Source organism: Maylandia zebra, linkage group LG17 (assembly GCF_041146795.1).
Source record: "Maylandia zebra isolate NMK-2024a linkage group LG17, Mzebra_GT3a, whole genome shotgun sequence".
Lineage (NCBI taxonomy): Eukaryota > Metazoa > Chordata > Actinopteri > Cichliformes > Cichlidae > Maylandia > Maylandia zebra.
This window is the reverse complement of record NC_135183.1, coordinates 5970309-5982335: the sequence shown is the minus strand read 5'-3', so window position 1 is coordinate 5982335 and position 12027 is coordinate 5970309. Positions and strand designations below refer to the sequence as shown.

At 41.6% G+C, this 12027-nt stretch overlaps 2 protein-coding genes across 2 annotated transcripts; one reads left to right on the top strand and one right to left on the bottom strand.

Annotated features, from left to right (window-relative positions):
- The first annotated feature begins 387 nt into the window (after positions 1 to 387).
- LOC112436287 (inactive tyrosine-protein kinase transmembrane receptor ROR1-like) lies at positions 388 to 11141 on the top strand. The gene is made up of 3 exons (XM_076876112.1): positions 388 to 1261; positions 8448 to 8533; positions 8731 to 11141. Exons 2-3 carry the CDS (start codon positions 8478 to 8480, stop codon positions 9431 to 9433), a joined length of 759 nt encoding a protein of 252 aa, XP_076732227.1. The 5' UTR covers positions 388 to 1261; positions 8448 to 8477; the 3' UTR covers positions 9434 to 11141.
- Positions 3981 to 5382, bottom strand: LOC143413231 (uncharacterized). The gene has a single exon (XM_076875997.1). The coding sequence runs from the start codon at positions 5263 to 5265 to the stop codon at positions 4333 to 4335; it is 933 nt and encodes a 310-aa protein (XP_076732112.1). The 5' UTR covers positions 5266 to 5382; the 3' UTR covers positions 3981 to 4332.
- Positions 11142 to 12027: the final 886 nt, after the last annotated feature.

The following is a 12027-nucleotide window of genomic DNA, read 5'->3' as shown; positions in this document are numbered from 1 at the left end:
GCAGTACTTTATCAATTTTGTTGCTGTGCAGGTAATTATACGCCTCGGTGCTCTTGTAATTACGTAATTCCTCGCCATCAACGCCTTCGGAAAATACAAGGTAATTAATAATGTCGATGTAGCTAACATCGGGCCATAGTTTCATGTCATCTACCCACTCCGTGAGAAGTGACGGGTGAGGCACTGCAACTGAACTGTCCTCGCTGCTTTTTAAAACATCTTTACTGTGTATCCACCTTCGATGTGTTGCCATTTACTCCAGGTAAAACAAACTGCAGTGAGAGAAATCTTTATCAACAGTGAAGGTGTAACCCCGCAACTGTCAACAACAGCGCAAGCGGAAGTAAAAAACCGGCTTCCGCTATGAATCGGGGTAATGGCGCGAAATCAGAAATACTGTGGATAAACCCTCAGGGTTTGTGATCAGCCAGCGGCTGATATGATAATTAATCCTGTAAAATAATATTCTTTCGGTTTATGAATCTGTTTGCATGGATTTCTTAATCCGTTTCCACTGTTAGCAGAAGTTGTGCATGCAGTTTTGGTGTGCTGCTCTCCAAGACTACAAGCTGCGTTAAAGTTGGAAGTAACTGGCCGATGTTCCACTGTTGAAGATCAGCTGTGCCCATTTGTTGCACATTGTGGGTATGGAGAAGTTGAGGCTCTTGCAGGCTACCCACAATTTCCCCAAACTGAGCGATTATACATCTTGCTTCCATATTTGTATCTTGTGTCACTAAAAATGCATTTTATTTTAATTTTATACATTGATTAATGACCTGCAGAATCTCCTTATCATATTAAGTGATTCATAATTGTCACTTTATGCTTTCTCCATCTTGAAAGTGATTACATCCTTTAGGTTCATTTTCTGCAGGCAGGTTTCTGACAGAACAGGCAGATTTAGAATATAACATGCAGCGTTCTATAGATGGACACATAAAGAAATGAAAAATTACATGTATGTGCTAACTTTCTAAACACTGTTACATTAATGATTAAGTAGATAAAACATTTATGTCAGCCTTGGCTCATAGTTCATTTAAAGACAAGAACTTTGTGTGTGTGTTTCAGGTCCTGCACTCTCAAAGACTGAATGAACCAGCATTGCAGCCATGGGTCACTGTGAGCATCACAGGGAAGGTTGAAGCCGCCCACTCCAGCTGTAAGGCCGGAGTCACGGAGACCTGCACCCACGTCACTGCTCTTCTGTTTAATGTAGAAGCAACAGTGTTGATCTGTGGCACAAGGACTGTTACAGGTGAACCTGCATACTGGGTTTTGCTGGGTAATGTGACCAAGATACAGTCAGAGGTTGGCCATAAGATAGACTTCTCCTCTTCCTCCTCTTATTGTATTTTGCACACCTCTGTTGCACACACATAAGAATTTCGCTCACATGTGTTGTACCAGTGTACCTGCACATGTTATGTGATACGGGAAATCTCCAATTTTTTAAATTTTTAAAATTTTTTTTAGATTAAATAATATACCATTGTAAAGACGACACAAGAGTTCCAGAGGCTCTTCTGGGAGCCAGAGTCGACCAGAAAAGGTTTCCCCGAGCTTGAGTCCTCTATGAAGAGCAGCCTTTCCTTATCGGCAGCGGTCACAGCCGCTACAGAGCGCTGGCAGGCTTGTTTCCCTGGGCCTTAAAACTGCAAAGGCGGCACGGTGCTGTCACGCTGATGGTAAAAACACAGGCCTTTACCACAGTGCCGCTGTGCCACTTTATTTTTTAACAAAACACTACGCTTTATGTATAAAGAACTGCCTATTCTACTACTTATTGAAGAAAAGAATCCACAAAAGATTAGTTTTACTTTCTTTTATTTGTTCCAGATAAATTATAAATTATTTTTTAAAAAGCAATGAAATGCATCAGATGTCTCCCATGCTTTCTTTTCTGCTGTAATTTTTTTTTTGAACATAAATTGGCCTATTGAAAATAAAATGTAGTAAGAAACACTACATTTTTTCAATAGGCCAATTTATGTTTAAGAAAACCCCAACAATCAAATGATCCCATCTGAGCAAGCACTGGGCGACGGTGGGAAGGAAAAACTCCTTTGTCTTAAAAAGAAGAAACCTTCGACAGAACCAGGCTCAGATGGTGCGGCTTCTGTCAAGACCGGTTGGGGGTTAGGTAGTTAAAAAACTACTCTAACGGTACAGCACTACAGCTTTTTGGTGGAAATGGGTGGAAGGATGGGTGTTACACCTCGTTTCATTGGAGGTCTTACAGGTGGTCGGGGTGTAGATTCAGCTTTTTTACAAATAGGTGGCAGAGGGACAGGACTAGGTCGTGGAATTATACCTAGTTGGGTGGGAATCGGTTGCTTTCCACTTCTGGATATAGGTGGAACACACATCCTACGAAAAGGTGGTAGGTTGTTGGTCGAGAAAGTTTCCTTTTTCGTTGATTGTGTGACTTGAGGAGCGGGTGTCAACTTTGTGTTTTTCGGTCTAATGGGTGGCAGTGGAGTCCGCTGTAACTGTTGTTCGTCAGATGCATCTTCCCTGCCTACGTAAATGTATTTATGTTCCTCAAAAAGGGCAATGTCTTTTTCAACTTGACTCATTGCCTCTTCAAGAAACATTTTGTAATTGTATTTTTTGTGCTGTGAAGGGGAGATAGTAAAAGGGAGGGATTGATATTCAAAGTTTAGCTCATTAAACCTCCTCTTTAGGCCCTGGAGAATGTTTTGTTTCTCCTGTTCGGGCAGTGGTTTAACTGTTTCCTGTTGTTTTGTTAACCAGGCATCATTGTCCTGCTTAGCCTTTTCTTTCTCTGCCTTTCTTCTACGCAGGTAGCCTGGAACGATTCCGTAATCGTTTTTCTGTAAATATAAGGGGACAAGTCCAGATTTCTCAAGGAGCTGCTTGTCCCCTTTGCGTGTATCCACACAAGCAGGTTGAGCCATGACTTTCTTCATGCCTGTGTGTTCTGGTTTTTTCCTGAATGTGTGTTCAGGTTTTTCACCTTCTGGCCTCTGTGGGCACATTTCGCGATGAGATGGGGCCTTAACTGTTCTTGGCACCATGGTCCTGTGTTCATTTTTATATTTATTTTCTAATACAATTGCTTCCCTGTATTTAGAAATATACATTTTAGGTTTGGGTGGAGGAAGAGTACTCTACTTTGGGAGAAGGTTATAAGCGCTTTCATCTGAAAACACAATTCAATCGCTAGCTTAAAATCACCTGCAAGGGAATTCTACAACTGTGTGTCGAGGCACCCCTATTTATAGATTTTTATGGCCTGGCATGTGACATCATGGTGGCCTGGCATGTGACATCATGGTGGCCTGGCATGTGACATCATGGTAGCCTGTCTTTGTTCTGTCATTTAAGCCCCACCCCCCTGGTTACTGTTGCTATTGTAACTATTATATTATGAATGCTGGTAGCTAGCATTCCACACACACACATACACTTTTTGCCAAGGTTCCAGCTGCAGTCACCAAGACATGTAAATGTATTTAGTAACCCTCTGGGGTTTATTGTATTTTGCACACCTCTGTTGCACACACATAAGAAATTCACTCACATGAGCTGTACCAGTGTACCTGCACATGTTATGTGATACGGGAAATCTCCAATTTTTTTAATTTTTTAATTTTTTTTGAGATTAAATAATATACCATTGTAAAGACGACACAAGAGTTCCAGAGGCTCTTCTGGGAGCCAGAGTCGACCAGAAAAGGTTTCCCCGAGCTTGAGTCCTCTATGAAGAGCAGCCTTTCCTTATCGGCAGCGGTCACAGCCGCTACAGAGCGCTGGCAGGCTTGTTTCCCTGGGCCTTAAAACTGCAAAGGCGGCACGGTGCTGTCACGCTGATGGTAAAAACACAGGCCTTTACCACAGTGCCGCTGTGCCACTTTATTTTTTAACAAAACTCTACGCTTTATGTATAAAGAACTGCCTATTCTACTACTTATTGAAGAAAAGAATCCACAAAAGATTAGTTTTACTTTCTTTTATTTGTTCCAGATAAATTATAAATTATTTTTTAAAAAGCAATGAAATGCATCAGATGTCTCCCATGCTTTCTTTTCTGCTGTAATTTTTTTTTTCCTTGAACATAAATTGGCCTATTGAAAATAAAATGTAGTAAGAAACACTACATTTTTTCAATAGGCCAATTTATGTTTAAGAAAACCCCAACAATCAAATGATCCCATCTGAGCAAGCACTGGGCGACGGTGGGAAGGAAAAACTCCTTTGTCTTAAAAAGAAGAAACCTTCGACAGAACCAGGCTCAGATGGTGCGGCTTCTGTCAAGACCGGTTGGGGGTAAGGTAGTTAAAAAACTACTCTAACGGTACAGCACTACAGCTTTTTGGTGGAAATGGGTGGAAGGATGGGTGTTACACCTCGTTTCATTGGAGGTCTTACAGGTGGTCGGGGTGTAGATTCAGCTTTTTTACAAATAGGTGGCAGAGGGACAGGACTAGGTTGTGGAATTATAACTGATTGGGTGGGAATCGGTTGCTTTCCACTTCTGGATATAGGTGGAACACACATCCTACGAAAAGGTGGTAGGTTGTCGGTCGAGAAAGTTTCCTTTTTCGTTGGTTGTGTGACTTGAGGAGCGGGTGTCAACTTTGTGTTTTTCGGTCTAATGGGTGGCAGTGGAGTCCGCTGTAACTGTTGTTCGTCAGATGCATCTTCCCTGCCTACGTAAATGTATTTATGTTCCTCAAAAAGGGCAATGTCTTTTTCAACTTGACTCATTGCCTCTTCGAGAAACATTTTGTAATTGTATTTTTTGTGCTGTGAAGGGGAGATAGTAAAAGGGAGGGATTGATATTCAAAGTTTAGCTCATTAAACCTCCTCTTTAGGCCCTGGAGAATGTTTTGTTTCTCCTGTTCGGCCAGTGGTTTAACTGTTTCCTGTTGTTTTGTTAACCAGGCATCATTGTCCTGCTTAGCCTTTTCTTTCTCTGCCTTTCTTCTACGCAGGTAGCCTGGAACGATTCCGTAATCGTTTTTCTGTAAATAAAAGGGGACAAGTCCAGATTTCTCAAGGAGCTGCTTGTCCCCTTTGCGTGTATCCACACAAGCAGGTTGAGCCATGACTTTCTTCATGCCTGTGTGTTCTGGTTTTTTCCTGAATGTGTGTTCAGGTTTTTCGCCTTCTGGCCTCTGTGGGCACATTTCGCGATGAGATGGGGCCTTAACTGTTCTTGGCACCATGGTCCTGTGTTCATTTTTATATTTATTTTCTAATACAATTGCTTCCCTGTATTTAGAAATATACATTTTAGGTTTGGGTGGAGGAAGAGTACTCTACTTTGGGAGAAGGTTATAAGCGCTTTCATCTGAAAACACAATTCAATCGCTAGCTTAAAATCACCTGCAAGGGAATTCTACAACTGTGTGTCGAGGCACCCCTATTTATAGATTTTTATGGCCTGGCATGTGACATCATGGTGGCCTGGCATGTGACATCATGGTGGCCTGGCATGTGACATCATGGCAGCCTGTCTTTGTTCTGTCATTTAAGCCCCACCCCCCTGGTTACTGTTGCTATTGTAACTATTATATTATGAATGCTGGTAGCTAGCATTCCACACACACACATACACTTTTTGCCAAGGTTCCAGCTGCAGTCACCAAGACATGTAAATGTATTTAGTAACCCTCTGGGGTCCAGAGTATAATTGGCCGTTTTTGACTACTTTTGATTTTACCTCTATATTTCACCTTTAAAAAAATCTTCTTCTTTTTTTTTTTTTTTGGCACAACCTCAAATATCTGAAATTTGAGTTAATTTTTCATTTATACTATATTTGCACAATAGATCTAAATTCAGACAAAAAAAATTCAAAATCCGAGTAGAAAATACTTGTCATTTTTACTGTAAAAGCCACAAACATGTTTAAGGAATTGTTTTCATAACTTGAAATGCGAATAGAAGTTGTACATTTGTAAAAATTATGCACAAGTTTTGCAAACAACTTTATGTTCAGTATAATATATGCAGGTTTTCTTCCTGAATACTATCGTTGTTTATATTTACTGCGGGAAGAAACGGTTTTTATAAGGAAAAACACTAGAAAGCACTCAGTCCCCCTCCCAACTCCCCCAGCCTTTCCTATTGGTGAAAAAATATACCATGTGGACCAATCAAAAAATGATAGGGCAACATAGCATTTAGTTGTTTACGAAGGCGGGCAGGTGTATACATATAGTTTGAGTCTGACGGCTCTTTGTTTGCTTCTCATCTGTAAACTCTGCATACTCTCTCATGTGATTCAGTTTGTTTTGAAAAGTCTCAACAGGATCTTGAGCTTTATTGTGAAAGGTTTACGTGGAAAACAAACAAGCGTACAGCGGAACCACGCGATGGTTTTACCGTCATTGTTGCTAACGAAAACACGTAAAAACAGGCACTTGCCCGCCCATAGTGTGGTTATATTAAATATAAGAGAAAGAGAGAACTTTAAGAAATTAATATAGCCACTAAGGTGACCGTCAAAACGATGAAAAATACTGCTGTAAACAGTTTATTTTACGACATCATGAAACAAACGATAGCGTAATAGGAAACGATAGACATTTTTATATCGTCATTTGATATATATCGTTATATCGAACAGCCCTAACATACACTCTTATATTTGTACATATATTTATTCTTATAATTCTCAGATTTACCCATTCGTATATTTTGCTTGTTCTTATGTTATTGTATTTTGCACACCTCTGTTGCACACACATAAGAATTTCGCTCACATGTGCTGTACCAGTGTACCTGCACATGTTATGTGATACGGGAAATCTCCAATTTTTTTTAATTTTGTTTTTTTTGAGATTAAATAATATACCATTGTAAAGACGACACAAGAGTTCCAGAGGCTCTTCTGGGAGCCAGAGTCGACCAGAAAAGGTTTCCCCGAGCTTGAGTCCTCTATGAAGAGCAGCCTTTCCTTATCGGCAGCGGTCACAGCCGCTACAGAGCGCTGGCAGGCTTGTTTCCCTGGGTCTTAAAACTGCAAAGGCGGCACGGTGCTGTCACGCTGATGGTAAAAACACAGGCCTTTACCACAGTGCCGCTGTGCCACTTTATTTTTTAACAAAACACTACGCTTTATGTATAAAGAACTGCCTATTCTACTACTTATTGAAGAAAAGAATCCACAAAAGATTAGTTTTACTTTCTTTTATTTGTTCCAGATAAATTATAAATTATTTTTTAAAAAGCAATGAAATGCATCAGATGTCTCCCATGCTTTCTTTTCTGCTGTAATTTTTTTTTTGAACATAAATTGGTCTATTGAAAATAAAATGTAGTAAGAAACACTAAATTTTTTCAATAGGCCAATTTATGTTTAAGAAAACCCCAACAATCAAATGATCCCATCTGAGCAAGCACTGGGCGACGGTGGGAAGGAAAAACTCCTTTGTCTTAAAAAGAAGAAACCTTCGACAGAACCAGGCTCAGATGGTGCGGCTTCTGTCAAGACCGGTTGGGGGTTAGGTAGTTAAAAAACTACTCTAACGGTACAGCACTACAGCTTTTTGGTGGAAATGGGTGGAAGGATGGGTGTTACACCTCGTTTCATTGGAGGTCTTACAGGTGGTCGGGGTGTAGATTCAGCTTTTTTACAAATAGGTGGCAGAGGGACAGGACTAGGTTGTGGAATTATAACTGATTGGGTGGGAATCGGTTGCTTTCCACTTCTGGATATAGGTGGAACACACATCCTACGAAAAGGTGGTAGGTTGTCGGTCGAGAAAGTTTCCTTTTTCGTTGATTGTGTGACTTGAGGAGCGGGTGTCAACTTTGTGTTTTTCGGTCTAATGGGTGGCAGTGGAGTCCGCTGTAACTGTTGTTCGTCAGATGCATCTTCCCTGCCTACGTAAATGTATTTATGTTCCTCAAAAAGGGCAATGTCTTTTTCAACTTGACTCATTGCCTCTTCGAGAAACATTTTGTAATTGTATTTTTTGTGCTGTGAAGGGGAGATAGTAAAAGGGAGGGATTGATATTCAAAGTTTAGCTCATTAAACCTCCTCTTTAGGCCCTGGAGAATGTTTTGTTTCTCCTGTTCGGCCAGTGGTTTAACTGTTTCCTGTTGTTTTGTTAACCAGGCATCATTGTCCTGCTTAGCCTTTTCTTTCTCTGCCTTTCTTCTACGCAGGTAGCCTGGAACGATTCTGTAATCGTTTTTCTGTAAATAAAAGGGGACAAGTCCAGATTTCTCAAGGAGCTGCTTGTCCCCTTTGCGTGTATCCACACAAGCAGGTTGAGCCATGACTTTCTTCATGCCTGTGTGTTCTGGTTTTTTCCTGAATGTGTTTTCAGGTTTTTCGCCTTCTGGCCTCTGTGGGCACATTTCGCGATGAGATGGGGCCTTAACTGTTCTTGGCACCATGGTCCTGTGTTCATGTTTAGATTTATTTTCTAATACAGTTGCTTCCCTTCCCACGGGCTACAGCCCTACTATGGTTTCTCGAACCAGGAAGTGATGGAGATGGTGAGAAAGAGGCAGCTGCTGCCCTGCCCCGAAGACTGCCCACCAAGGTATGTTGCAATTACCGGTGCAATATGAGAAGTATACAAGAAGATAGTGCATCCAGCTAATGGTGAAACCCAAGTGTGCAAGTGTCTTTATTGGACTCTGGTATTAGGGTTAGTTTAGTGTATTCAATTCAAATAGAGTTTTAGAAGCAGTCTGATTGTTGCTGTTGTGGTAATGAAATAACTCTGTTGGCTTTTAGGTTTTATGGTCTGATGACAGAGTGCTGGCAGGAAGGACCAGCACGTCGGCCGCGCTTCAAGGATATTCACGCCCGCCTGCGAGCTTGGGAGGGGTTGTCGTCCCACGCCAGCTCCAGCACGCCCTCTGGAGGAGGAGGCAACGCCACCACTCAGACCACCTCGCTCAGCGCCAGCCCCGTCAGCAACCTTAGCAACCCACGCTATGCTGCCGCTGCTGCCGCCGCCGCGGGGTACCTCTACCCAGCCCAGGCTATTCCCGCGCCGGGACAGATGGGTGCAGTTCCAGCATGGACGCCCATGGCCATGACCCAAACCCACCAGCGCTTTATCCCAGTCAACGGATACCCAATCTCGCCAGGATACGCAGCATTCCCAGCTCACTTTGCACCCCCAGCTCCGCCTACTAGGGTAATCCAGCACCACCTGCCCCCTCCCAAAAGCCGCTCCCCCAGCAGCGCTAGCGGCTCCACCAGCACGGGTCACGTCAGCGGTGTGCCCTCCACTACGGGCTCCAACCATGACGCCAACACGCCACTGCTGTCCCACTGCATCATGCCGGGGAGCGGCGGAGGGTCGGCTCAGGTGTACGGACAAATCTCCCAGAAGGGGATGGTGGACCACGTGTCTCAGACGTCAGCACTGCTTACCCCTGACTCTGATGTGCTGATGTACAACGACTCAGTCATCACTGCAGACCTGTAAATATTCAACCTCTTTGAGCTTAGATCCCAGATATGAGACGTTTATGTTTTTTCCGAAAGTTTTTACGGATTTCATTTTGGAGATGGGAAAAAAAAAGTTCAAATTTAATTTGGATACCTCGTCCTGGTCTGTTCCCTTCTTTGTATTTATACGTCTGTATTGTGCAAAAAGAAAAAAAAAAAAGCAAAAGAAGCAAAACATGGAAGAATAATAAAAGTAAAAGGGTTCAAATGCATAATGCTTATAGTAGTTAGGTGCTTATGAGATCTCAGCCATGTACATAGACAGAAGAATGTTGCATCTAAATAAGGATACTGCAAATTAGGTGTGCTGCGATATTATTGCAACTTGTTTTTAACACACCAAGTGGCGACTGTATTAACATGTACAGGATTCTGACAAGGAGCTCAGCACGTGCAGCTTTTAACAGAAAAAGTACAACCTGAAAAAAAAGTCTGACCGTTTTGTCTGTTTCCCAGTGAAGGATGACGAAGTGTGTGTTTGGTGAGTCTCAGTTTCGTAGCCGCACAAACTATGCCTCAGCCATCCACGATGGTTTATGAGAGGCCAAATATGAAGCTTCTTTCATTCCCTCAAAACAAAAGTCAGAAAACCAGCAGTAATGTGTCAAGTCAACAATCTATGGGTGCGAATGTTCCTGAGTGCATGTTTTAACTACAGCAATAACACATCCGGGTTGTTTTTACTGAGGACATGCAGAGAATAAAGTGCATTTCTGAGTTGTAAAGTAAGTGGACACATGTGAAATGTAGCAACAAGAAAAAAGTAGCTGCAAAAATGGCATCACAATCAAATTCAGTTGTCTTTATAAATCCTACTGCTCTTTAGTTTTCCTCAGCATTCAAGTGAGTAGAGGTCAGTAGTGAAGCTGGTTGGCTGTTATTAGCAGCATGAAGGGTGTGCTCTTGTTTCCATGCTATTTGAAATCATTTGAGAGTGTATTTTTCAAATGCCTTTCCTCTCTGTGTGTTTTTGTGATTCTATTTTTCTAAAGCAGAGTGAGCTACCTAAGCATCTTTACCCATGAGCTCCAGCAATGTAAATGATGTACGAATACTAACATAGACTGTATATATAAGCTGGACTTTGCTTCCAGATTTAAAAAAGCAAGGCCAACGCAGTCTGCACTGATGGCCAACAGGGGGCGACTCCCCCAGTCCAGTCCACTTCTCACTTGATTTTTGACATCAGTGAAGCCTTATTTAATACAGGACGTTTCTCATTTTGTTAAGGATGCTGTCACTGACAATTGCTAATAAGGCAGAGAATAGTATAAGGCATGGCTACCGTATGAGTGTACAGAGTCTAATAGAATAAAATAATAAAAGTGAAAATGCTCAAGTGAAGGTTTCAACCATTGGGTGCCGTCATTGTGGCTACAGTCATCTTTTTTTATGTAGTCTATGTACTAATATAGCAGTGCACAAACCACTTGTACACAAGACTGTGAATCTTAATCAAGTTTAGGTATTTTTGTATTTGGCAAAAATTCATTATAGTGCCTTTTTTTGTCTTTTATTGGTAAGAAGAAACAAAAGTATATGTATATTTCAATGCCAGTGTACCCATAACAGGTTTACATGCATATTGATCAAGAGAGGCCTTGGCTTTGTATTTTGTCTGAATATTTTTGCACAGATGTTTTGTATTGCAAAATCATTTATTAAATGTTTGGTAAATCCCGCTGCTTCTGTTGTATGATCGATCCGTTTTAAGAATACAGACTTGTAATAGCAATGTGAATCCACTGGGGGCCACCAAATCACCATTTCTGAGAACAGTTTTGAATATCTTTGCCTTGTAATTGCAGTGACCACTGTTGGCCAAGTGGTGGGGCCCTTTAGCTGTTTGATTACTGTAGTCACAACTGGAAACAGTTGGAAATAATAGTCAAAGATGAAAAAATGGCTCCTGTGTAGCCTTTCCGGGTGTGTGTTTGTCTGCTTCACTTCATTTCTTTCAGGCTCAAATTCAGATCTTTCACCTTGAATTGGGAAAAAAAAAAAAAAAGTGAACCAGAGTGACTGTCATCCAGCATATGAATGTCATAACAGATGTAATGTTCTACATATACAGACATACAGACTGTGTCTGCCAGTAAAGTCATACGAGCATGGAGGACATTCCAGGAGAAAGGAGGCTACTCTATGTCGACTGCACAAGATTGTTATTCCATCAGCAGGATGGTCTGTGGAGGCATATTCATGACCTCAACAGGCTCAACCTAGACAACAGGACTCTGAATGCCATTAGGTACCAGGATCAATTGATATCATTGACACTTCACACTTACCTAACCTAAATGTTCTAGAACACCTCTGGGACTTTATGTTTCGGTCCATTCAACGCTGCCAGGTTGAACCTCAGACTGTCCAGGAGCTCAGCTCTGATCTAGGTGTTTTGCTTCATTGCCTTTAAAGGCCTGAAAGGGTTAATGAACTCATGGACCAGAAAATGCTATCAGAATATTTAGTAATGTTTTTCTTCCCTTTTGCAGAGATAAGATATAATTACCAACAAACTAAATAAGTATTCTGTCATTTGAATGAACTAGTCATGCAAAAAAACAAACA